The sequence below is a fragment of the Bombus bifarius genome, unplaced genomic scaffold (genome assembly GCF_011952205.1).
Source record: "Bombus bifarius isolate JDL3187 unplaced genomic scaffold, Bbif_JDL3187 scf7180000007984, whole genome shotgun sequence".
NCBI classification, from domain to species: domain Eukaryota; kingdom Metazoa; phylum Arthropoda; class Insecta; order Hymenoptera; family Apidae; genus Bombus; species Bombus bifarius.
The window spans coordinates 50,085-75,927 of NW_022884367.1; the positions used below are offsets into that span (position 1 = coordinate 50,085).

The 25,843-nt window shown below is 29.5% G+C and overlaps 5 protein-coding genes across 9 annotated transcripts in view; 2 read left to right on the forward strand and 3 right to left on the reverse strand.

Annotated features, from left to right (window-relative positions):
- LOC117204858 (A disintegrin and metalloproteinase with thrombospondin motifs 9-like) overlaps positions 1–4,781 on the forward strand; it is a gene marked incomplete at its 5' end in the record, with an annotated part of 34,703 nt that extends 29,922 nt beyond the window's left edge. The window contains one exon of the mRNA XM_033442658.1: positions 52–4,781. The remainder of the gene's footprint in view (positions 1–51) is intronic.
- A 2,037-nt stretch (positions 4,782–6,818) lies between these two features.
- Positions 6,819–8,313, reverse strand: LOC117204888 (nucleoporin GLE1-like). Of its 2 annotated transcripts, XM_033442761.1 has the most exons (2): positions 7,461–8,313; positions 6,819–7,388 (listed from the first exon to the last, which is right to left on the reverse strand). In XM_033442761.1, the coding sequence occupies exons 1-2, from the start codon at positions 8,234–8,236 to the stop codon at positions 7,244–7,246; spliced, it is 921 nt and encodes a 306-aa protein (XP_033298652.1). In that variant the 5' UTR covers positions 8,237–8,313; the 3' UTR covers positions 6,819–7,243. The 2 variants fall into 2 exon arrangements, with proteins under 2 accessions (XP_033298652.1, XP_033298651.1); XM_033442760.1 differs by having other exon boundaries at positions 6,819–8,313.
- A 2,014-nt stretch (positions 8,314–10,327) lies between these two features.
- LOC117204800 lies at positions 10,328–14,380 on the forward strand. The gene is made up of 4 exons (XM_033442544.1): positions 10,328–10,464; positions 12,438–12,635; positions 12,725–12,898; positions 13,048–14,380. The coding sequence occupies exons 1-4, from the start codon at positions 10,411–10,413 to the stop codon at positions 13,327–13,329; spliced, it is 708 nt and encodes a 235-aa protein (XP_033298435.1). The 5' UTR covers positions 10,328–10,410; the 3' UTR covers positions 13,330–14,380.
- A 26-nt stretch (positions 14,381–14,406) lies between these two features.
- LOC117204801 (ras-related protein Rab-7a) lies at positions 14,407–19,400 on the reverse strand. Of its 4 annotated transcripts, none has more exons than XM_033442547.1 (7): positions 19,279–19,387; positions 19,104–19,196; positions 18,725–19,007; positions 18,157–18,342; positions 17,863–18,081; positions 16,659–16,796; positions 14,407–16,578 (listed from the first exon to the last, which is right to left on the reverse strand). In XM_033442547.1, exons 4-7 carry the CDS (start codon positions 18,334–18,336, stop codon positions 16,492–16,494), a joined length of 624 nt encoding a protein of 207 aa, XP_033298438.1. In that variant the 5' UTR covers positions 18,337–18,342; positions 18,725–19,007; positions 19,104–19,196; positions 19,279–19,387; the 3' UTR covers positions 14,407–16,491. The 4 variants fall into 4 exon arrangements, with proteins under 4 accessions (XP_033298438.1, XP_033298437.1, XP_033298439.1 ...); XM_033442546.1 differs by having other exon boundaries at positions 19,090–19,196; XM_033442548.1 differs by lacking the exon at positions 18,725–19,007.
- A 152-nt stretch (positions 19,401–19,552) lies between these two features.
- LOC117204799 (DNA repair protein RAD50) lies at positions 19,553–25,708 on the reverse strand. Its single transcript, XM_033442543.1, has 17 exons — positions 25,330–25,708; positions 24,994–25,143; positions 24,389–24,830; positions 24,119–24,273; positions 23,845–24,043; positions 23,540–23,763; positions 23,105–23,470; positions 22,911–23,031; positions 22,448–22,826; positions 22,163–22,368; positions 21,761–22,098; positions 21,250–21,669; positions 20,950–21,075; positions 20,590–20,865; positions 20,376–20,509; positions 20,004–20,135; positions 19,553–19,929 (listed from the first exon to the last, which is right to left on the reverse strand). Exons 1-17 carry the CDS (start codon positions 25,558–25,560, stop codon positions 19,665–19,667), a joined length of 4,164 nt encoding a protein of 1,387 aa, XP_033298434.1. The 5' UTR covers positions 25,561–25,708; the 3' UTR covers positions 19,553–19,664.
- Positions 25,709–25,843: the final 135 nt, after the last annotated feature.

The window sequence follows — 25,843 nt, forward strand, 5'->3', positions numbered from 1 at the left end:
TCTTGTGAATAAATTGAAAATCTTTGGTAGCATAAACGTACGTTATTGCAGTTTTCAGCAGGTAGAAATTCCACTAATGGATCTTTGAGCGTATCGCAAAAGACTGGTTCGACGAACACAAGATGAAATCGACAAGATCCGCTACCGAATCGATCCCCTCCACTCCGAACTTGCTCTGAATCATTCGCTTAAATCGTTACTAGTCCGCTAGTGGATTTTTAACAATAATCATTGTACATTCAAATGAAAAAGAGTCTACTTCGAAATAGACTCAATGGACCGTAGATAATGTTTAAACGCTACTGACGAAATACCAAATATGGTAAAGAATAATTAATATTACGTTCATTAATCGTTCGACAGTTTGCATTTAATCTTCAGTAGTTTTATCCATCGAAAATAAGTATACTCGTAGAAGTGGAAGCTTCTTGATAAGCGACCTAAAATCAATTTAAGGAAACAAAACGCGAGGTAAAGTTAATAAATTCGAAATAGGAAACTACATGCATATAGCCAATTTCACGAAACGAAACTGTTCTCCATAATGGAATCGTTCCAAGGGATGAATAGTCAAACATTACTAGTAGGAAGAATTCTCTGTAAGAGAAAATACAGTAGAAACCATTTATTGGAACGAAATCTTAGTTAATGCCTGATCAACTGAACACTAATTGAAAAATAGTGGATAGTGGGAAAAATTGGTAAGCTCCAATGTATATATATATATAAACTGTTCGTCCCCTGGCAGGTTCAGATAAATGAAGTTCTACTGTAATGAAAGTGTAACAAAAGTTATACGTTCGACAGAGCCGCGTAAATTTTTCGCCTCCCCGAGTTATTCGTCGAATTCAAATACTTGTGTCCGGTTAAGAGGTCCGTTTAGGTATAGAAGTAACATAATGCCCGGTAAGAATTGCAGTATTCATTTTGTTTATACTCGTTGGAACATCATGACTGCTCGAAAAGCTAATTGTTTATCAAACAAGAAACAATGGAAGTATCGTAGTAAAACATATGTATACGTCGATCTTAGCACGCGAAGTACAAAAACTGGAAAACGGCGAGCCACGCAAAATCCACAAACCCAGCGTTGCTTTAATTGAGCCGAGGAGTTTCAATTAAGGATCTGTTCAATTGAGGTTGATTATACCGAAAAAGAAATTAGACTGCCTTCGCGAATTTTTTACAACTATGGTGCTATTATAAGTTTACTTGGAAAGAGTGAAATTAATTAGGCTTGAATGAATATAAAGCCAGCTAACGCACTTCATCCCTTCAACTCACTTTTTACTACTGAATTTCAATTGTTAGAAAAAGAAATGTTTTCTACGTCGGCTTCCCTTCTGAATGAAGTCGCCGGTCCTATTTCAATAGGACACGTAAAACAGCAGCTGTAAAGCTTGTTCAAAGTTAAAATTAGTATATTGGCAACTTCGTTAAAGAAGGACCATTTAAAGTATTTTATTTTGTATTTGGTTATTTGTATAGATACTCGATGTTGTATGGCGTATAGTCTTCTACAAGGATTATCCATAGCAACTTATTTTAAGCTAATAATAAGCTAGACCATCAAACGCTTATGCAAATAACCGGATGTTCGTAAATAATTTTCTTTTCCGTGGAAAACATTCTTCTAACGATGCAAACAAGTAAACAGAATAGCTCGAGTACTAGAGCCTTCTGGATTACCTTCTAATGGAAGTCCAGGCGTGAATTTTTACCACTCTTAGTAATTAAGTTGCATTAATAAAAAAGAAAAGAATTGTAAAACGCGAGACAAGTTTGCGACCGAGTCGCGTTTCCTTGATGCGTAAAACAGTTGTACGTTCTGCCACTGCCATAATACCTTCGTAGTGCTTTCGTATTTCATCCATATACATATCGCGTGTAACGACCAAATGTTGAAATAAATACAAGTGTCGTTTGGACGAGACGATTGCATTACTATCTTATGAAATTATTACATCATAAAGAATCATAATTTACGACTTTAGTATTCAATTTAGTATGCGATTTTAGTGGCACGTACGTAGTAGTAATGGTAAACGTTTATAGACGAGCTATGATTTAGCATGGTAGACTCGTAAACACATATTTTCGGAGTTAGCTGATTCAACTAATCTAATCGAAACTCCATATTAGTGAACGAATTAACTTATTAACTCGAGTCCGCGTAATGGACGTCGACAATAGCTGAATATAATAATTCAGCCGGTCTTGTCTCGAATATTTTATAGAAGTATATATATATACATATATATATAGTAACATCCGCATATATACATCTTTTTTAAAGATATTTAGAAGAACGACGCCTATATATTATAAGGAGAATCTAACAACTAGACCAAGTTACATCGCTGTTCCAAATGGAATTAAGAATAAGCCATATAGAAAAATGTTACCTCCTTTCCTTGAAATTTAATTTTTAATTGCAGTACGAAAATTTTACTCTAATTTTTGTCATTGTAATTTTCTTCTCGAGCGTTCTTTCAAATAAAACCTCGCCGTCTCGCCTCGCCAAATAAAATGACTCTCCGATGTAAATTGATCGCAAATGCAAGATCTAAGATATAACCAGTAAAAACTCGATAGAACAATAGATAACATAGTTTCTTAATTCAGTATCAGTAATTAATAAATAATATATCTTTGTTACAATATTGTATGTTTACTATCTTTATATCAAGTTTTCTAGTCTTCTTTTATGAAAATCATATTCTCTCGAGTTCCATCGTTTTAAATTGAACTCTCAGAAAAAGTGAATTATTTTTTAACCGATTTTATGGACATGTCTAATTTCACTTGGAATATAGATATAACCTGATCCAATTGTTACAGTCACCCTATATATTTTCGAATTTTTCAAAATTATCAACCGGATATGTCGTTCGTATCATTGAAATCTCTTTGATTAGATGTTCGCATGATTTCGAGTATCAATCAATGTAATCAATTCGATTAAGAAGCGAAAAAAAGAAATGAAAAGAGTGTCGTACCTAAACCAAAATACCAAAACAATTTCCGAGTACAAATCCGTTTTGGCTAAAGTACGACCAATCCCTCCTCCTCCCCCCCCCCCTCCTCCCTCTCCCTCCCTCCCTGTTCTCGTTAAGCTATTTTTTAACGAAGAAACCGAAGGGAATTTTTAGTACTAACTAAAAGTATGTAACGTTTCAACAGACTGCCATAGTTAATGTTATTAATGAGTACATGTATTAAGTATCATTTATTAGAGAGCGAGTAATGCGACGAATTTACGGTATACAGGGTGATTCTACAAAATGGAACCATCGATGTTTATCTTTTTTATATTTTTGTAAAAGAAAGATAAAGAAACAAAATACAGGAAAATGTCATAACATCTCGTAAGATTTTAATTATCGAGAAAGTTTCGTTACCTCAAATTCGATTAAATTTTTATCTTAACTTTTTAAGTAGAATCGCAAGATATATTCTCTTCATCCTATACGTAGAAATATTTGAATGTTACATATTTTAGATTTTTAATACTTAATATTTTTAATGCCTGCATTGATCGAATATTCAACGTTTCTCCTCCTATGTTGAAACAAAAGGCAGTGATTCTATTTAAATAAGGAAAATAAAAATTTCACCGCGTAGCTATAAGAACAAAGTAATTTGTAATAAAACATGAATTGGTCGAATCATGGAAAATTTGTCTCTTTCCATTTTAATTATTTTCACGCAATAAAAGAAGTTAAGTTAAAGCTTCTGCTTGTTCCTGTAATCACCCTGTATAATGAAGCATAGAAGTTGAATCAATCAATCCACCGCCTTCCACGATGTCTAATCCGCGCCATCCGATGTATTTGGATGAATTTCGAGAATTTCGCGGAAGACTGCATTGTAGAACGGAAAAACGGAACATATTTTGTCTTTATATATTTACTTTTGTACAGCCGCATGATCAAAATTTTTGTTACAGTAGTGCGAATCGTAATGAATAAAAGAAAAAAAAGAAAATTACATTGTTGTAATCCGTTTGAATAGCTTTTTGTAAAAAAAAAAAGAAAAGAAAAGAAAGAACGCGCAAAGCAAAAAAGGAAAATGAATAATTGTACGATTTGAATATGCGTCAGCGAATATTTTATAATGTACGAGATTTATTCATCTTCAACAATTATTTTCCTTTCATTGAAAATGTTCATAATGGATGCTAGATAATGACTGTTTAAGAATCTTGAATATAAAGCACGTTACATAATCGAATGTATGGTTTCTTTTGTATGTATATTGATCATAATCGAACGATAGTTTACAAACTAACATATGACAATGTTTTCCCCCGTATATATTATTATACACGTTCTTGCTACTTCTTTTTTTCATTTACCCTCGATTTACACCATATGTATTCTTTTCGTATAATCATACTAGTTTCTAAACTTCATTGAAACGATCTTTCATCCCCTTTCTTGTTACGACAATAACGAATCGTTATCAGTCACCTAGATTGAGTATCTTTTTTTATATTTCGAAATATATTAATTTCGTCGCAATAGTATAAGTTCGACGCGGTAATCGAATATGCGATCTCGGAATCCATGGTTGATTTAACTTTCCCTTCTTTGCCTATCCACGAAAATAGAATAAGTAATTGTTCTAAGCGCTAGCACGGCGAAACAATATTGTACAGTTTCGTTTAATAATAATTTATTAGTACGTATTTCGTTTAATATCATTAATGTGTAGCTTATTGTAGAAATGATTAGTACCAGTGTACGGCAATTATTTAAATATATTAGATTCACCAATAAGAATGTTCTACATTCATTTGAAGGTCCTCTTTATCATATAAAAAAGTTAAAAATTTAGATGAAATAAAAATTGTCTTTTTACACATTAACATTATGAAAATATCATGTCAGAGTGTACTCAATTGTGATAATATGATTTAATAGTCTAAAATAGATTTACTATTTCAAACTGAAGTAGTCTGAATAATTTATCAGATGGAAAGAAATCGGCCCCTATATTCTTTATATCTCATAAATATCATAGAATATCATTGTTTCACTTATGATGAGAATAAATTTTTGGTCATAGTGAAATGACTATTATTTGATGCTTATATATATATCACTAATTATGATTTATATGGAAAAGGGAGTTATATTTCTACAGAAGGTTCAATAGTGAGCTACGATGGAATAGCTCTTAATAAGACTCACTATACTTGATTGGTATGTATAAAATCTACTGTACAATGATCCTTCCAAATTTTACATCATTAATGTTCATGTCTTAATAAAAATAATTAGAGTACTATATCTTACGTTAATTAAACAATTTGAGTTTAGTAATTTCTACTTTACAGTAATTTCTATGTTACATTATCATGATTTTCAAATGATTATGGAAAATTGATAACAACATTAAAGATTGAAATTATACACTATATATTTATATAGAGATCTATTTTTATTAGTTACTAATTCAAATCATAATCTCTAATCTCAAAACTCAAAGTTCATATGTTCAGTAACACACTTCTTATACTTCATATTTCATATTAGCTATAAAATTATTTATCTTCAAGAATTCTTTAAAGATGTACTTAATAGAAACACTGGCCAAAACACTTATCATGATCAAAAAATGCATCTATTACACATATGGTATCGAATCAATTTCCAGTAGCACTGAAAAAATAAATTTTAAAACACTTATATTACAATTCTTATCGTTACTTACCTCATTTACTGTAAAGATTAAACTTCATTGACTTAAACTTAATCCATTCTTACATATCTATCAATGATAAAGATATAACAAATTACTTGTTCATGAAATAATAAATATAAACATTTAAGAATTACATGAGTATGTTATTATTATAAATTATTGTTATATGTATTTTTCACAAATTAAAATATCTTACAATAAAAGTACTTTTAGTAGTACTTACACTAAAGTACTTTTTTATAATAATTTATAAATATTTTTCTACTTTTACAACCATTTTATGATAGTACAAAGTATATTTTATATGTATATGTATATGAATATGTATATATACCTTTTATAGCAACATACATTCTACACAATAAATTAGTTAGACCAAAATATCGTTATTTATATATTAATTGACATTTTATGCCATAAAAACTATTCATATAATATAACTATTCATAGAAGAAGCACTTTGATAATTATTATTATTGTTATTATTAAAGGAAAACATCCTAGATTGATATTATTTATTAACTTGTATATTTATATTTTAATACTGATATCAAGTTCTCCGCATTGCGATAATTATATGTATAGTAAGTGCTTTTATTTTGAATATTTAATTATTAACATTTTTAACTTCACATTTATACATATTAAAAAGATATATTAATAGACATATTAATATATCTTTTAGAAAGATATATTAATATTATACATATTAAAAAAGCACACCAGAAGGTTGAACTCTATTTGTTAAAATTATATGTTGACAATAAAATGGTACCATAATTTACTGTGATGGTACACACAAATACATATGAATAAAATGTTATAATATATAAATGTTAATAAAAATATAACCTTGTAACAATTAAATCTATAATTCTTTTACAATTTGAAAGCCAATAAAATGAATGCATAAAAAGATTATGAAATTTATAAATATATTTTCTAACAAAATTAAAATTTTATATAAAAGATGAAATTATTATTACCAATGAAATGGAAATAAAAAAAAAGACACAAGGTTTTTTTTAATAAATATAAAAGAAAAACTTAATATCATATCTTTGTACTAATACTGCTGAAATTAATGAAATAAAATAAAAGAACAAATGATTTCAAACAAATTTTTAGATAAAACTGAGTATAAAACATTGATTACTTTATTCTATGAGTAATATGATATTCATGAAATGTTGTGTCTTTGTTTGGTTTATCCTAAAAGCAATATATGAAATGAAAATAAATGACATCAAAATATGATTCCTTTTTTTCTTCTAATGGTCAATTACACTGAATGTACCTTAAGTGAAACACTGCATAGGTGTCATCACTAATGCAAGATCAATGTGGCAACACTTTTGCTTGGAGTTTTATTACACAATATCTTTTTAATATATTTTCTTATTTAAACTATTTCTGCAACTAATCTGTATTGTCATGTAGTAACAAAAATTTGGGAAGATATTGACATATACGACATTTTCTGGTTAACATATAATATAAATACTACTACTAATAGTCAATTGTATCAATCTAATTAAATGACTTCTGAGCAAGAAGCTACATTCAAATCGGATTGTCCTTCCTTCTGACTTTCTTCGGATATGGATTTTCTACTTTCCTTCTGACTTTCTTCAGATATGGATTTTCTACTTTCCTTCTGACTTTCTTCAGATATGGATTTTCTACTTTCCTTCTGACTTTCTTCGGATATGGATTTTCTACTTTCCTTCTGACTTTCTTCAAATACGGATCTTGGAATTTTTATGTGCCACTTTGGGCAAACAATACTTTTATTGATTTCTTGTAAACAATCTTGCGTTATTTCTTTGTATTCTATTTGCGGTTGACCTAACCTCTTTTGATCAATATACTTGTTAATTTGCTCTTCTGTTAATTTTTGCAAGATAATTTTACATTCTCGAGTGTTCAGAGCCACAGGTTTTACAATTTCAACTAGATTTGTAAACGCATTTTGTCCATTGATATCGTGAACGAAATGTATCTCACTGCTGCATGAGTTTTCATTTTTTTTAATGCTAATTTTAATCTTGCTACTAAGCGGTATATCATTTTGCTTAAGCTGAGATGACAGCATATTTACGTTTAAAGGGTTGCTTGCTTCCTCTGATTCCTTCTCTTTCGCTTTCTCCAATGTAGAGGATTCTGTTTCTAGCTGAGAGTGTAGTTCAAAATATTTTTCTTTTATTTCTTTTAATTTCTTAAGATCCTCTTTAATCTGTATCTTTATGTGCTTCACTCTCTTCTTCAACATCTTTTCATATTTCCGCTCATAAAATCTTAGTTCCTTTCTGACCTTTTGGAACTGTGTTGACAATTGCTTCTCTTCCATCACCAGTTGTTGGATCCTTTGATCCGTCGTTAATTTGGGTTCCGATGGGTTATCCTCTTTCACAGTATTATACTGATCTACTTGGTTCTTTAGCATATTAAGAATCGTTTCAATTTTATCATCTTTGTTATTACTTTCTACACTGCTAACTACATTCATTTTTGAATAAACGATCATATACACTCTTAGCTACTAGTTTGCTAACTACCTCGCTTAAACTAACCCAAATCACAGTATAACTCAAACCTTACAGCAATACTTCCTGACGCTGCTGCTAGAGGGCTACGAATAAGATTCAACTCCCGTAAGTATCGTAAGTATCGTACATAATATCTAATAATATGTACGATAATGTATATACTACGTATTATGTAAATAAATTAATATGTATCATTACTCCTTCAAATAGTAAATTCTATAGTCAGTCATTGCCGAATTAAAACTTTAAGGTGTTTGAAATAATCTACCTACCTTAAGTAATTATGTTATATCCAATTTTTAACCTTGAATTCTTTGTTTCGAAATTGGTTTCGAAACTTTCAAAAGCGTCTTTATTCATAATTTAAGTTCTAGTCAAAGTATAACGAAATTGTAAACTTTTCATAAAAAATTGATTAAAAAGGGAAGAGTAAAAAAAATAGTAGTAAAGAGTTTTACAAGATCTTTTTACTGAACCGTTTAAAAAAAAAAATGTAAAAAGCTTTTGTTTTGATTGTTTTTGAATATTTTTAGTCGTTTTAGTCACCCAAATTTTGTATTATCTAATACAATGCCAGTCACGTGTAGAGTCCATCACCATTTTAGACATCAATATCTCTGCTTTCTCCACTTCTTTGCTATTTGTACTGAGCCGGAGCAACCCAAACTGTTTTATGTTATTTACTTTTTTTATTATTATTAATATGTTTATTTACTGTTGAATGTGTATGCGTTATTAAATAAGGATACAACGGGCCTCTATGTAACGTTTTCTTTCTATTCCTGTACGGATTGCCTTTTCAATTCACTCACGCACTCTATCATTATATATATCTTTATGGTTATAAAACGCGCGTTAGATCAGTACGAACAAATGAATTGCACTTAATGATCTCTATTTTTACTACGAAATAAAAGAGATTCACATAAAAAAGACAAATGAAGCCCCTTTTTGTTGCTTCCAGATATGTTGGATGCATTTAATTTATATTTGCCACAAAATCATGTATACAAACATATCAACAGCATGTGTAAATTTGCTGAATGTATTAATATATTTCAAGAAGAAATTTAAAGTATGCGAAATAAACGCTTATATTTTGAATAAAAATATTCATTTCCTATATTTTATACCGGAAACGGTAATCTTATTTGAAAACTCTGGTAATTCTGGTAACAAAGATATGCAATCTAATTTGAAGTATCAAATTATCATTAGATTTTTATATAAACCACTCTACTTCTATTTAACTCGTATTTTTATCGCTTGTATGATAAATGACGTGATTAAGTGTTTTGATCTTATTAGACTATCTTACGCGGAAAAGATTGAGAAATGTTTACAATACCCAGATAAGGAAGCTCTTCAGGAAATTTCACAAGGAGATAATTATTTATGACCATTATAACAAGCAACGCAATAACATTAACCGTGCTTATTTTTGTTAGAGTTGTTATCGACATGTAGAGTATGAGAATTCTGTAAACAACTTGCAAATCATGTGAATTTCTTCGACATCTTCGACCGAATGTTTAATCATCACAAAGTATATATATTTACCGTACAAAATTGTCAAACAGAATTTTCATCAATGAAAAATCAATTTTTCTATGTTCCAAAATAAATCTCTCCACCAGAGAAAAACATATTTATTATTCAGACTATTTTCTTTATTTATTAAAAATAATCTTTTTGCTCGAGTATTTAAAGCGAGTAACTTGAATCTAGAGAAACAAAAGAGGTTATTGCATAAACAATTTACATCGATAGTTGGACACCTATATTTCCATATTTTAGAATATTTAACACGAATCGATTTCTTTTTAACTATAAGTTACCACAAACTGAATTTCAACACGGATAGAAGAATACATGCGGGTGCTAAATAGGATAATAATAGAATAGCTACTTTATCGAAAATTGAATCATTTGCAACATATATATATATACGTTCAATTACAGACTGATAGATACATGATCAGATATACCTGAACGTGTTATCATTCATTCATATCATTCATTTACCCAGATAATTCACGTTTAGCGAATAACTGATTTGCTACAAAAGGGCAAGTGTGCTCATTCATCATTATCAGTACGCCAAGACGTGATATACCAAGTGGATCGATACTTTTCCTTCTTATTCACAAACATGAAGACGTTCGTTTTTCTTTGCCTATTGTTTGTGACTGTCTGTTCTGCACAGGTAAGAGTCTGTTTAATAAAATATGGATATTTATAGATCTATAGGAATTTGAAATACGCAAAAATGTATAGGACACACATATCCAAAGTAAAGGACCTTGACTCACAATTCGCTGTTTAGACTCCATCTTTTCTTAATTGTTCTCAGAATACATAAGTATCCCACAGTCTGATATGATTAATTGGCGAAATTTAGTAGTCAATTGTCCGGCATCTGGATCAATTTGTTAAACTTTAAAAGAGACTTACAATGTTTTACTTCTCTTTGCATAGGTTTTATACAAACCGTTCATAAATATCTGAATGCTTTGCTCGATTCATTGTAATATTTGGGATGACCAATTTTAAATGATGAAAAATGTGTACAAATTAATGACCAGAAGCGCCAGTAACTATTTATGAAATCAATAGACTACAAATTTAAATTATCGAATGAATAGCTGTATCGCAATTAATCGCGCTACGATCTTAATTGCATTACTCTCGTCTTCGTTTCAACAGTCAAGAAAATTTTTATGTTATGAGAAGCAGATTAGCATAAAGTTAAAATAATAAATAAATATAATAATGAAGTTCTGTGACGGAGATATTGACGAGGAAAACTAGTGATAGGTGCTGGCTGCCCCTTACCAAAGGTCACTCGCGGGAGAAATCGGCCTTCGAGTGTTTGCATGGAAAAATCCGCTGTTACGTCGCGTGAGACAATTCGCACGCCATCCCTCGTTGTCTGGCCGCCAAAGGCCCACACACCGTTATTCAGACCCTCAATGAACCTAAGGAGCCACCATAAACATAATCTTTTTAACGTCATCTTTATAACTTAATCTTATTAACTTGCAGGAATCTCTAATCCTGCAAGTATTTTCGGGTTATGGATGGTCCTTAGAACAGTCCTTAGGTTTATTGTGCGTTCTTACAAATTATGGAAAAAGCAGGTTTTCGCGTGAACAATGTCACACACGAGCCACATTGGTAGGAGGCTTCATCCACCTATTCTCATTCATTAACGTTGGTCATAACCAATGGGCATCGCGGATCGTTAGCCTCACTTTCCTAACGAAAAGTGTGATAAACAAATCCGCTTTTTTCGTACCTAAAATACACTCACACCGAGCTTTTCTCCGTAATGACACGAGAGCGAAGTAACAGTAACAAACAGTGAAGCGACAAAAGTCAAATCTCAGCAGTCAGAGTCAAATCTCGACAACAGTCAAAGTCAAAACGTAGTCGCCAACACGAAAAGAGTCTCAGGCCGTACTCACTCGTAGTTTGGAAATCAACATACACACAATTGTATCCAATATTGAAGTTATTTAATTGTTGGAAATATATATATACCTGTTAAAATCAGCGTTATACTCACTCAACCATCCTTATTATCTTAATCGAAATAAGGAATCGATCTATTCGTGGCGTCGATTATTGGAATCGAAATGGGAATTTACGACTCCCGTTGACGCGGTTTTTCGAGATCGCGTCTCTCCGCGAACGGTCGAAACACCCGCTTATCCTGTGTTTTACCATAATGAGCGGTAAAATTACCAAGGAATCTCGATTTAAAGAATGCATTGTATAAATTAAGGGCCTCGACAGTAAGAAAAAAATCTAAATCTGAGGATGGGGATTGACGGTTCCTTGATATTATTGCGGGGTCCAGCAAATATGTTTGCATAGTTGTTGCCTATCTTGGCCGAAGAATGGATTAGAATATAAGCTTGGGTCACAGGACGTAACAAACGTTATAAATATTGAAATATATTATTAATTCGTTGAATACACAACACAAACTTCAATAACTCAATTTAATTATCTAATTTAATAATCTATTTAAATAATACTCGTTAACTTAATAAATTCTTTGTTAGAAATTGATCTAGAATGAGGCCGGCAATTGACAAATTAATCGACAAATTTTTGACACATTTACTTATCGGTTATAATGTCTGCACGTTTGATTAAATATTTTGATTTTAGAGATTCCCCAACGACATATTAAATCAGGCAATGAATGCTATAAAAAATGCTAAAAGCTCGGTTGACAGTGTCATGTTAGATTTGAAACACTCTCAGAGGAACATTGACTTAAACGGAAAAAATGAAATTAGCAACCTTTATATTCAAGCTGGTCAGAACATCAACTCAATTCTAAAAACTCGTCTTGATTATATCAAGGTAAGTCACAGTCTCACGAAATAACATTTGCTTCACAATGATTTAAGACGAGTAATTAAATGATTAACATTATAAATGCCGGTCATTAGGAAAAGTCACAAGAAGCAAAGGAGTCAGGTAAGAATGCTGAAGATTGTTTTAATGCCGTCACAAAGAATTTGAAGGACGCCGGTCAAACAGGGTATAATCAACTCGATAACTGCAAAAACATAGCAAATAAAAATTTGGACACAGAACTGCAAGCATTTGACAACGAGCAAGCAGTATGTATCATATTTTTATATTAATTGTTAAATTTGACCAGGTCAAGTAGCTAATACTTACGCTTATGCTTTAAATATTTTATTAATTATATTATATATAATTAATATATTATATACACTTATATTGGTATATACATTTTAACTTTCAGAATGGACAGAGATTAAAAAATCAATTAGATCAGGTTGCCTTGGGATGCATGGGTTCTTCTAATTCTGTACAAGTCGCAAGTTGTATACTTATGAAAGTAGGAGCCATCAATCAGGAGATTCGTCAATACCAACAAAGAGCTTCACAACTGAACACGAATACAGAAAGGAATAAAAATGCAATTACTTTGCAACAAAGATCTTGCAATAGTGATGCCATCTCCATAGTTCAAAATGCATCTACTAAAGCCATATATGCCGCAGCTGATTGTCTTAAAAACTAAAACGAATAGGTCTTAAACTTTAAATCCATAGAATGTTGAATTGAAAATTAAATTTGTCGATTATAAAATAAAACCCATAAATTAACGCCTACACCTCTATGACATCGTAATGAACTATCCTATCATTTGCTTTGCTCATGCTAGAATACGTCTGAGATATTGTTAATCAATGGCACTGGAGACACCCTATGTATCTCTACTTCTTTATATCAACCCTCTTTTGTATCTCTACTTATCTCACAAATTTATATGATTCGATATGGTTTCAAAGCTAAATGAATCACCTTAATAACTGAATTTTTTTATTAATACGTGCAATTACCCACTACTCACTGTTTGCAATTCTTTTTATGTATGTTATATACGTATATATCGACAAATCTCGTAAGTTTCCGAATTTATAATATTATATAGAGGCTTACATTAAATTTAGTGATAAGAATAAAATTATTTTCCAATTCTCAAAAGAGACATCTCTATTTCATATTATATTTTATCTGTAAATGAATGTAATTTATTCTCTATAAAGTCGTGTGTATATATGTATGTATGTATGTATGTGTATATTTGACATTAATCGTAAAAATTTGTTTAAAACTTAACAAAGGCCGTGTGATATCATACATGACATTAATATAAAATAGTCTATACGCATTTTATAATCTAATCATAGATATCCTTGGTTCAACATTCATATATATTCGTATAATATATACACATACGTGCATCATATGTATACTTTTGTAGACTTCACTTAAATAAATAGTTGGTTCAAAGGAAAGATAAAATTGCATTATATAAAAACGAATACTTTTTTACAATCGTACAAGGGGTAAATATTTAATTTACATTGGTTGAAACATAACATGTTAAAACTTTCGAATAAAACTACACTGTGTTATAGGCTATTCTTTTACTTGAAAACAGCCATTTCTTGCCATTATCTTTCAATTATTAAATTAATGTTATGTTGAATTATATTTTAATCTTATACGCTATTTCGTACAGGGTTTGCTAGATTTACTATCTATCTCAACAGACATTCATCTCCATAATAACAACATAGACATCGAGTCATAATAGGGATAATGATAGTCTTATATTTTATTTCAGGTCACACGATGATTATCCGTGGCACAGATATATCAGCGAATTAATTCGACCAGCTCATGATTTTGTTGCAATAAATGTATTTCTTCTTTTTTTTTTTAGTTCACTTAAAACTAAGAGTAGCAATAGTAGTTTTATAGCAGCAGCAGCAGCAATAATGATAATATTTTTAATAACTATCATTAACATATTTCGATAAAATTATATTAATAATTATAATTGTAATCGTCATGACCATCATCATTTATATACATATATATTACGTGTATATGCATACATGTATGATTACGCACGTTTCAACGTGCAAGACTATTATCATAGAAGTACGCATATATTACACGTGCTAAACCTTCTCATAAGAAATCTTATATGTATGTATCAATTCAGCTCACGCAATCTTCTGCTCTAAATTTCTCAGGATGGTGACTTACATCTAAAATTATATTTTTTTTTAAATATGAAAGTGATCGTCGGCACCGCGTCGCATAATTTTTGCACAATTATATCAAATAATAATATCACTTTTATAAATTCTTCTTTTCTTTTTTTTTATATAAACGTATTAATTCAACAGAATATAGTTGCTGTACAACAAATGTCTTTTCATTGAAAAAGTTTGATTCTAAAAAAAAATTATTCACACATAACAATAAAGTTACCCTTTGACTATTAATGAATTCTTTTGGACAAACTAAATAATCTTGAAAATATAATGCATGCAATAACATTGAATGTAAGAAAAATAAAAGCAAAAATTTATAACTTTTAAAAATAATTCATCAAATATCTACTATACACTGCATGATATGTTTAATATAAAAATGTCTTTTTAAACAATATTTGATAAAATTTATGATTACATCTGAATAGTTTCCATAGAATTAAAACGTTTAAAAATCACTGCAGCGCGGCTCAGGACTCTCACTTTAGGGAGGAATTTAAAGATACACAAAAATACTAATATGCAAGTATTGTGGGCATATTGAGTGTACCAAATAACAAATTATCCAATTATTGAGTTGTTTTTAAAAAGGGAATTTTTCCTCGAAAACGCACTAGCCTTTTGAGATTGAGATGATCGTGCAATACCATCACACATACATTGTGATGTTATTAAACAAATTCACAGTTATTTAAATTTATGCGAACAATGTATGTAATGTTCTTGGAAAACTGCAATATCTCGAGTGACATAACAATTAGCAAGGTTTGCATTGCTAGAAAAATTCAGAGGTAGTTAAATAATTGCAAAGTTTCAATAAAAATCCCACTGCATCAAATTATTTACACTATATGTATCAATGATGTTAAAAAATACATAAATTTCTATTTAATTTGACAGGAAGTTAGATTTGAGAAATGATCAAACGAATATACCCACAAAAATTTTTCTAGAGCTCCTCAATAAATGCGATTGTACTTAATGAATTATGAGCAAACTTGTGATGATCTAATTGTTATGCTAAGTGTGTTCCCGACCCGTGAATTTTCCTCCCAACATAAGTTATATCTATGTGATTCAAAAACATTGTAGTGTTACCCCACAATGAAGGACATCGACAATGAGCTGTAAAGATGCAATTAAAAAGGGCAGCTCATACTGTTCGCCATACCTAATAAGAGAGCATTACAATTTTCGGAAATAATGTGTTGAACGTATTGCTGGACGAGCCAAGTATCAACACAAACACACAATATAAAATACAACATAGTCTTTCATGTAACGAAGCCAAATGGATGCTCCTTGGTACAAAATTTGTCTAATTTTATTGTTTAAAATGCATTGCTTATAAATTTCCTTATACATATATACATATATCTTTATTTTTTTCAATACTTCACATAATTCCAATGAAAACAATTTTTCAAAGTTGTAAATATGCTTTAAAAATATCTTGGATGAAATCTAAGTAAAAGAAACCAAGGTGCATGCTTAAGACTTCCAAAACACGTCAAGCTCGATGTAGTATTTCCTAAAATGCGCAGGTACGCGAATGTACGATCTGACCTGTGCATCTATGTGCTTGTCCAAAATTTTCACCACTCCAAGACCTAGCAAGCACAAGAATCACCCTTGCCATTGTTTCTTTGGTCATTGGTCAATTTAATTTGGTCTGGGAATTCATTATATAATTCCACCTAAAATAATAGCGTTATTTGTTATATTTTAATATTTGCTAATTATAAACAGATAAATACAAAAAAAGAGTATGACGTACCTCACTTTCTTGAGCTAAAGCATTCTTCGCTATCGTTTGGAAGGCTTGTTCAACATTGATGGCTTCTTTAGCACTAGTTTCAAAATATGGAATATTGTTTTTAGATTGACACCACTGCTGTGCTTTCTTACCATGAATCTGAAATGTATTTATTAATAAGGCTACAAATTATTTGAAACTTAAAACAATCAAAATAAATATAGATCTTTAAATAAAAAGAATGACAAGCTAATTATTTAGAAAGCGGACGCGTTTTCGACTTCGATGATTTTTAACTCGTGGTAAGGGATTTGAGTCATAAGCGAAAATCACGAGTCAGACTCGTGGTAAAGAATATGTGCCATAAATGGAACCCGCGAGTCTGACTCGTCGTAATTTACAAATTGTTAGTGATTTATTATCCACTTTGAAATAATAAATTGTTTTTGTTAACTGATCAATTGATCATGATTACGCCCTAAACGTCTTAAAAACACTATTTATCCTCAAACGTTGTTTATTAGTTCACAATTCCTTTTGTAGCCCCTAAATATATGTCATAAGAAGTATACATTTTGCGCCAGTTCGGGCATACGGCTAAACAGATAAATGGCACGGCGCGCGATCGAACTTCTTGCTTACTATGGCTCGCGCGATCGGCAGATAGCATGTAGGCCAAGGGGTTAAATATGTTGTAAAAATCAACATCTTTTACAATTATTTCCTATACATATAACCATCAGATTGCCTTAGCTTTTAAGATATTTACAAAACACTGTGGGTACCATTACAATGAATTCTGCCTATAATTGTGGTAGCATATGCATCAGTAAATAAAACAAAGGATAACCTGAACCTACTTCTTATTTCTAGTTTATAGTTTACATAAATGGAGGTTGGGCGAGCTTGGGTATTTCATGGATCCTTCGGACGAAAGCCTCGTGCATAACTGCATATGCGAGGCTGTAAGCCATTAATCATTTTGTTCTATCGATATTAAAAACGATTATCATTAATGAGTTAAGTTTAGGTTTGGATTAGGTTTTGGAAAATTTCCAGAAACATTTTGTACAGCATCGGATATACACTTGTGTACGAATTTTCGTGGAAGCTGTATATTTAGATTCGTAAAATATAATGCAAATGTAAAGAGATCGAAGGCTGACTAAAATTGAAAATGCCTTTGTTCTCTAAATAATCTAAAATGTATTTAAAATGCTCTTACCACTTTGGATTCTAAATCAACTTTATTTCCAAGTACTACAAATGGAAAATTATCTGGATCACGAGGAGAAGCTTGAATCAAGAATTCATCTCTCCAGGAGTCTAAAGATTTAAAGCTACTAGGTGCTGAAACATCAAATACGAGTACACAACAATCAGCACCCCTGTAGAAAGCAACACCTAAAGATTGAAACCTTTCTTGACCAGCTGTATCCCAAATCTATTTAAAAATAAAAGATGAGATAAAAGAAGGTATAGTATTGTATGAATATTATTTTATTTAACATATATTTACCTGCATAGTAACTATCCTATCGTCTACCATTACTTCTTTGGTAAGAAAATCTGCACCTATAGTAGCTTTATATTGATTGCTAAATTTCTTGCTTACATACTGATTCATAAGAGAAGTTTTACCAACTCCTGAATCTCCAAGGATAATGACCTTAAGCAGTAGTTTCTTATGAGAAGCCATTGTGAACTAAAAACAAAAAAAAATCATGTTTACTATGAGTTTTGTTAGTAAATTTAATTAGAAGACATAAATCTTATTAATGATATTTAGAATGCCACTTAAAAATATGATAAATTAAAGCTAAATCATATCATCAGTGTTTTATTTGAGAAATATTCTACGAAGATAATATTAAAATATATTAGTTATGAATCAGAGTCAAAACATTCGTAATCAAACATACATGTGTCATATGTACGAACAACTTAGATAAGAATGAAATACAAATAATGAAATTGGAATTTGAATTAATTATCAGCTAGATGAAAATATACTTAATCCTCTTTTAACATAAATAAGTATGAAGCTTAATTACTTGAAACTGATATGTAAAAAAATCTTACAATACCTTTTACAATTAGAATTATAAACTGAATATTTTGTTAGACAGTTATTTCTTGATCTTAAATAAATATCCTATTAGCATGCAACAGTCTACGAACGTGAAATCGCACTATAAAACGATGCGAACGCAAAACACTGGTCCGAATGTCACGGGTAGATGACTTTTTTTTAGTGAATCATTGAACGTGAATGGGAAAAGTACTCCCCTTGCAATGACGTATGTACATTACTTGAAAAAAATCATTGCTCGGAGACGTTCCAAATACGTTGTTTTTGGCGGTTAATGTCTACAATGTTTGAATTATATTATAATAAAAGTTCAAAACACCGCTTCAATATAAAAGTAAATATGATAAAATGAAAATATACGTAATTAGACAGACACAAAATAGAATCCGTTTAACTGCGATGCTTGAAAACCTGTCAACACGCGATTTCGACAATTGAGATTTAGCATCAAAGATTAAACAAGTGCCCTAAAAAATGTACATGACGTTCATTGATAAATGCGAATGACAATCAACAATATACTAAAATATCAATTATAAATTACGTTACCTCGAATTAGTTAGAAAACAGTAAGTGAAATTTCTCTCGGTCAGCTTCACACAAAGAAAATGGCGTGTTATGAAATCACGAGTATGACAACGATGTCGTCACCTGTTCTTCGTCTCTTTTATCGACCGAGTACAATCAAAACTCGATTGTTAAAATCGATTCAATACTCGATACATTTACTTACGTTTGATTAAAAATGCGGCAATATTTGAAAAACGATATGACACTATACAAAGAACAGAAATTTAAGTATGGATAGACTATTTCTTCAAAATCGTAATATACATAATAAGAGAAATTCTATTTATAAAAAAAATAATCTTTAATTCTATGTTTTAGTTATGCAAATAGTAATTTATATTTTATTTAAGTTATACAAGAGCAATTTATTGAAATATATATCTTTTTTTTGATGTTGCGCTTTCAGTAGGAGGATCAGCATCATCATCCGAAATATGTCTTCTTTTCTTATGTGTTTGCTCATTAGGCGCTTTTCTTTGCGAAGTTGTTTCATGTAATTTATCTTGTAAGATGAAACGTCCTTCACTTTCTTCATTAGACGATTCCTCTTCATCAGATTCTTGTTTTACAGGATCTGACGCAATACAATCTTGACTGTTCACTAGACAATGTCTAATTGCTGTGTAACCGCTAAAAATATATAAATTACAATTGAACAAGCAAAATATAGTATGTGTACATATACGTATTTGTTATAGACATACGTTTGCTTACGGTAAAGTTGATAAAATCCTTTATTACTGTTTAATTCAGCTAATTTGAATAAAAATTTCTCATCGTGACTAATTACAATTAACTGAAAATTTTTCTGATGTTGTGATCGCAATTTGACAACCCTTTAACATGAAAATAATACATTAAAGTTTCGAATTATACATTATATTATTGTATATATTATATATTATATTATATAATATATATAATATATTATATAATATATAATATATAATATAATATAATATATTATAACATATAATATATAATATTATAAATAATATTATATATTATATAATTATAAATTATATATTATAATTATACATTAAAAATAATTTTAATAAGTATTCATTACAACATACGTAGCCAACGCTTCTGCTAGACTATCAGCATTTTCTTGATCCAAATTTGTTGTTGGTTCATCCAATGCAAGAATCCCGCAATCTTTACAAAATGTTTCTGCTAAAGCGAGTCTTATAATTATCGACGCTAGAACCTGTTAATTAAATGTGGGATCGTACACAAATAATAAAATACATTATTTTACTATCTTCATTACTGTAAATTAAAAATTACTTTTTGACCAGCACTACAACGACCTTTCATATCTATTTCATGACCATGTTTCATTTGAACTAATTTGTAATTATATGTTCTTCTTGTGCTACCTATCCCTTCGGTTGCGTCTGTATGAATTTCTATTGATGTTGTATCCTTTCCAGTATATACAAGTTTCCACATCTGTTTAATGATTCTGTTAACTGTGGCCATACGCTCTTCATGATATTGTATCATAGCCACATCCAATGCTTTGCTATATGCTTTTAAGTTTAATATAGCTTCTTCTATAACCTAGAACAAAGAAAAATTATTTAAGATTTACGTTATTAATATCGAATAAAATATAAGAACTGAAAGTTCTGTATTGTATATTACCGTTAATTCGATGCATTTGCTTTTATAATTTTTACGAGCTTGTCTATATATATCCTTTTTTAGTTCTTGCGTATATTGCTGCAGTGTTCTTTCCAATTCTTCTTGATTTCCCTTAATTATATTTTGCTAAAAATAATTTAGAAAAATATATAAATTTATAAAAATATATTGCAAATAAATGATTTTTCAGAGCATTCGTAAACAATTAAAGTATAAAAAAGGTAAATACATAAATTATACGAAGTATGAAGAAATAGTATATATGTGATCATGTAAAATTTCAATTATAAAATGCTTTACCTGACGGAGTATAGTTTGTTCTCTACTTTGCACATTCTTCCAGTCGTTAAGTACTTGAGAATGATTTATAGCATTTAATTTCTCCTTTATTCTTAAATATTGTTGTTGTAAATTTTTGATTGTTTCCTGAACTTGCAGCAGTGCAAGATTATCTGACAACTCCCTTTTTCGAACTTCTTGACGAGTAACATTTTCCTTTAATTTATTAATCGTTGTTTCTATATCACTTTTTTCACAAAGCAGGTCATTAAGCAACTTTTCATAATCTTTTATTTTCTTTTCAGAGCTTTCTAAAGATTCGGGAACATTACTGTATATGGAAATATCAACCTCATCCTGTATTCTTTGTAATTCAGATAAACGTCTAACTGCATCTGTTACCAATTTTCTATCACATTCCAGTTTCGCCGAATTATCTTTCTAAAATAGAAATATATTGCACATTTTTTATATTATAAATTTAATGAAAGTGCACTAATATTCTTATACAAAAAGTAATTTAAAAATATACCCTCTTTTCTTCTAATTTCTCAAGCTCTGAATTTAATTCGGTTTCTGCTATAGTTACTTGTTTCTTCAACATATTAATTGATTTCCAAAGAGAAATTTCTTTTGAGTACAAAGTTTCCAGTTTTTCCTTCAATTCTTTTACTTTTTGTATATCTGATTGGATCCTTAATTGCTCCTCCTGTAATGTATTTTGTTCTTGTCGAGCATTATTTAATTTTTCATTATGCATATTTATTTTAGATTGTAATTCTTCAATATTATCGCGAATATTTTTTAAAGACATTTTCAACTCTTCTCTTTGACTTTGAGCTTCCTCAAGGCTACGTTTGGTCTTAATGCCTATAGAAATAAATAAATAAATTTCTTTATAAATGTGGTAAAAAATTAATTTTTTCTAATATACCTGCAGCAGTCATACGAATCTGTAAGTTATCAATTGTTTGTTTCAGTTTGAAAATGTCATCAATGTATGTATCCCATAACATAATATCACCTACGATATCTTTGCATATTGCTAATTTTTTTTTAGGACAAGATTTTTTCGTTTCTAATTCCATTACAGTTGTTCGAGATATACTCAACTTATTTTTTGATTTTTCTAAACTATTCCTAAAATATTGTTTGTATGTAGCGTTATAAATTTTATAACAAAATAGTAAGATAAATACATAAACAATAAAAAATTTACATTAATTTTTCTAATTCACTCTCTTCTAATTGTATTATTTTTTCAACGACCGGTTTTAATTGCAACATTTTATCATATTTTTCCTGTTGTGTTTTCAATTCTCTTTCACATTCCTTCAAGCGATTTGGATGATTTTCCATTTCACTTTCCATTTCTTTTAATAAAGTTACAACATTTTCACGTTCGTCAAAATCTCTATGGCATAGAGGACAAGAAGGATTTGTTTCTCTTAATTGTTTCATATACTCTTTATAAGCTACACTTTGATGAGCATACATTCCCCTTTTGTCTTGAAGATCTTTTACTTTTTTCGATTGTAATAATAAAGTCTCATCAAAACTTTTGTAGTGACAAACTGATGAAACTTTTTCTTTATCCGCTAAAATAGAAAGATGTATTGTCAATGATAAGTTTAAAGATTGGTATATAAATATAATTTTTAGTTATTTAATTTTAAGCTCACAATTTATTTCTCTTTTTTTATTTTGAAGCTCATGTTCAATATGTGATATTGTTGTTTCTAATGTAGTTATTCGACGTTCTTCTGCCTGAATTTCTTGGTTAATAGATTCCATTTCATTCGCCTAGAATTAATAGAATTATGCAACTAAATTCACAAACTTTCTGGTTGTAAATTTAATGACTATCTTTAAATACCAATTGTTTTTGAACCACATCTAGATTAGTTTTTAATTTAGTTTGGGATAGTTCTTTAATATCAAACAAAGTCATTATTTCTTTTTCACGTTTGTTCTTTAATTCTTCTATTTCTTTTTCTTTAGAATGCAATGTAGATTTATGTAAATCTAATTCAGCTTGCTGCATACTCTGTTTCGATAATAAAGTTATTTCTTCATCAACCGTATTTAAAAGTGTTTCCATTTCATTCCGAATCTTAATTTTGTTAGCAACTTCTTTTTTTATAACATTCACATCCATTGCTTCATTTAATTCCTGAACTTTTTTCTGTACTTCTTGTATTCTTAACTCAATGGAACTTAGTTTACTTGCTGCTGCGCCAAGCTAGAAATAAAAAATCTTAAGCAAATTTAAAATAAAAATGACAATATTTTGAAGAAAAAAATATACAACCTGCACAATATCCAATTTTATTTTATTAATTTCTTCTTTTGTTTGTGTTACTTCACTTTCTTTAAGATTTTTTTCTGATTCTACTTTTGAATGTTTGCTACGTAAAGAATCAATTGCTCTGTGTAATGCATTTTCTTCTTCTTCTCTTTTCAATCTTTTCTGTTCTACGCAATGCCGTAGTTCTTCCATCTTTTCAGTCAGCCGGCTAGTAAGGGCCATTATTTCTAAAAAATTTTTAATTTTACATGATCATATATGTCAGTTCAAACATAAAATTGTTTTTTAATATCTTTTTAGATTCAAACCTAATTCTGATACATTTGCATCAATGTTATCAAGATTCCAAGAAGATAATATTTCATTTAATATTGCATTGCGAAGATTAACCTTCCTTTCTTGATCTTTAATTTGTTGTCTTAAAGAACCATTGGATACTCTTTCATTAGATAAATCACTTGATATGCTAGACTCTTTTCCAGCAATATTTTTTAATCTTTTTTCAAGCTAAATATTTTACAAAGAAAAGTTCAATCAACATTCACCACATCTTTTTTGTTTAATAATAGATATTAATAATACCTCTTCTATTTTGTCAGTTTGTTTTATTAATTCTTCATCATGCGATTCTATCTGCTTTAATAATTCTTCTTTAGTCCCTTCAAACACATATTGTAAATCTTCTTCTAATCTATTCAGTTGTTGTTTGAACATGTCATATTCTGCTTTTTTTCTTTCTAAAAAAAACCATATATATAAAAACAAAAATTATAAATTATAACTATAATTATATTTATATATAAAAAAATTAATTATGAAATAAATTGTTATTAATATTTATCAAAACATTACTTTCTTCGTTTTGCAGATTTTTGTAATCAGCATCTAATTTTTCAAATTTTTTAATTTTCTGCTGCACAGGTTCTAATTCTTTATCAAATTCCTCAATTTTGGCTTTGGAATCTTCCAATCGTTTTTTATTATCTTCAAACTTTGCTTCTTTATCTACTACTTCATTAACAATAAGTTGGCAATTTTGTTTTTGCTCTTTCAATATATGCATCTTTTGATTCATATCTTTGATATATTTCATAATGTTTTCAAGAGCTTTATTAAATCTAGCACTATCAAAAATCTCATCAAATTTTTCTTTTAATTTTTTACCATCTTGGAAAGGCCAATTAAGGTCTTCTTGGTGACAAAAGATCACATAATCCAAAATGGGTTTTGAAACTCCCATTGCTAATGTAAGTTCTGCATCAACATTAGCACATTTATTAGATATTGATACTGGCTATATAAACAAAAGATCATAAACATCATTAAAAACACCTATAATTTATAATATATACTCAATACAAATAATATATACTCTATATATAATATAATCTATATAATATATATCTAATGTATATTACTAATTCTATTAATATAATTTATATTTACAAAGAACATACCTTATTTTGACCTTTCATTATTCTGCTTAAAGCATTATCGAGAGTTTTAAATTTCACTGACACATTTCCTTTTGTTGACTCTATCGTTCTACATATTATGTACATATTACCTGCTGCATCAATTATTTCAGCTTTTACAACACCTCGGATCTATGCAAAAAAATAAATTAATTACATAGAGAAAGCGTAAAAAGAGAAAGTTTAAAAAGAATTATTTTAAGAGAATATCTGTAAACTTAACAACCTAGGTTTATTTTTAAAACTTTTAACTTATACTAATTAAATATATGAAAATAGTTATGCATAATGTAATATGTAATGGATATTATATTATACCGATGGTGCCGCCGATAGAGTTGGATCATGAATAAAGAATTTTCCTCGATCTGAACCAGGTGGAAATTCACCGCAAGTAGCAAATTTTAGAGCTTCGATAATTGTCGTTTTTCCAGTACCATTTGGACCAAGAATAAGTGTCAAAGGACGAGAAAATCGAATCTTAGCTTCATCATTCAGATCGCCAAAATTACGAATACCACGAATAGAAAGTCTTCTTATTCGTGACATTGTTCAGAATATACGAATTTAGCTTGTTTATTACGGAATAATGTAATACAGTAAACGGAAACAATAGATCGAACTGCACGTCAATTTACTCTTACCCAGTGAACAATGAATTGAAAAGATCGTGCGACTTCGAATTCGCGCGTATTAAACTAACATAGCACTCGTAACATAGAGTAAAATATAGTTAAGACGAGAAAGTTCAATCTTAAAGATACAAAGAAAAATGTTACAATTTTGATGCTATAATTTAATTATTAAATTAATTAAATTAAATTATTAAATA

Excerpts from the sequence above, each read along its gene's own strand:
- LOC117204801 (XM_033442548.1), bottom strand. The coding sequence starts at position 18,336 with ATGGCTTCTCATAAGAAACTACTGCTTAAGGTCATTATCCTTGGAGAT. Across the intron at positions 18,082-18,156 it reads ATAGGATAGTTACTATGCAG|ATTTGGGATACAGCTGGTCA; the intron begins GTAAATATATGT and ends ATTTTTAAATAG. Across the intron at positions 16,579-16,658 it reads CTTTAGCTCAAGAAAGTGAG|GTGGAATTATATAATGAATT; the intron begins GTACGTCATACT and ends CTATTATTTTAG.
- LOC117204888 (XM_033442760.1), bottom strand. The coding sequence starts at position 8,236 with ATGATCGTTTATTCAAAAATGAATGTAGTTAGCAGTGTAGAAAGTAAT.
- LOC117204799 (XM_033442543.1), bottom strand. The coding sequence starts at position 25,560 with ATGTCACGAATAAGAAGACTTTCTATTCGTGGTATTCGTAATTTTGGC. Across the intron at positions 23,471-23,539 it reads TAAAATTGGATATTGTGCAG|CTTGGCGCAGCAGCAAGTAA; the intron begins GTTGTATATTTT and ends TTTTATTTCTAG. Across the intron at positions 20,510-20,589 it reads GTTGTAGTGCTGGTCAAAAA|GTTCTAGCGTCGATAATTAT; the intron begins GTAATTTTTAAT and ends TTTAATTAACAG.
- LOC117204800 (XM_033442544.1), top strand. The coding sequence starts at position 10,411 with ATGAAGACGTTCGTTTTTCTTTGCCTATTGTTTGTGACTGTCTGTTCT. Across the intron at positions 10,465-12,437 it reads TGACTGTCTGTTCTGCACAG|AGATTCCCCAACGACATATT; the intron begins GTAAGAGTCTGT and ends TTTTGATTTTAG. Across the intron at positions 12,636-12,724 it reads CTCGTCTTGATTATATCAAG|GAAAAGTCACAAGAAGCAAA; the intron begins GTAAGTCACAGT and ends GCCGGTCATTAG.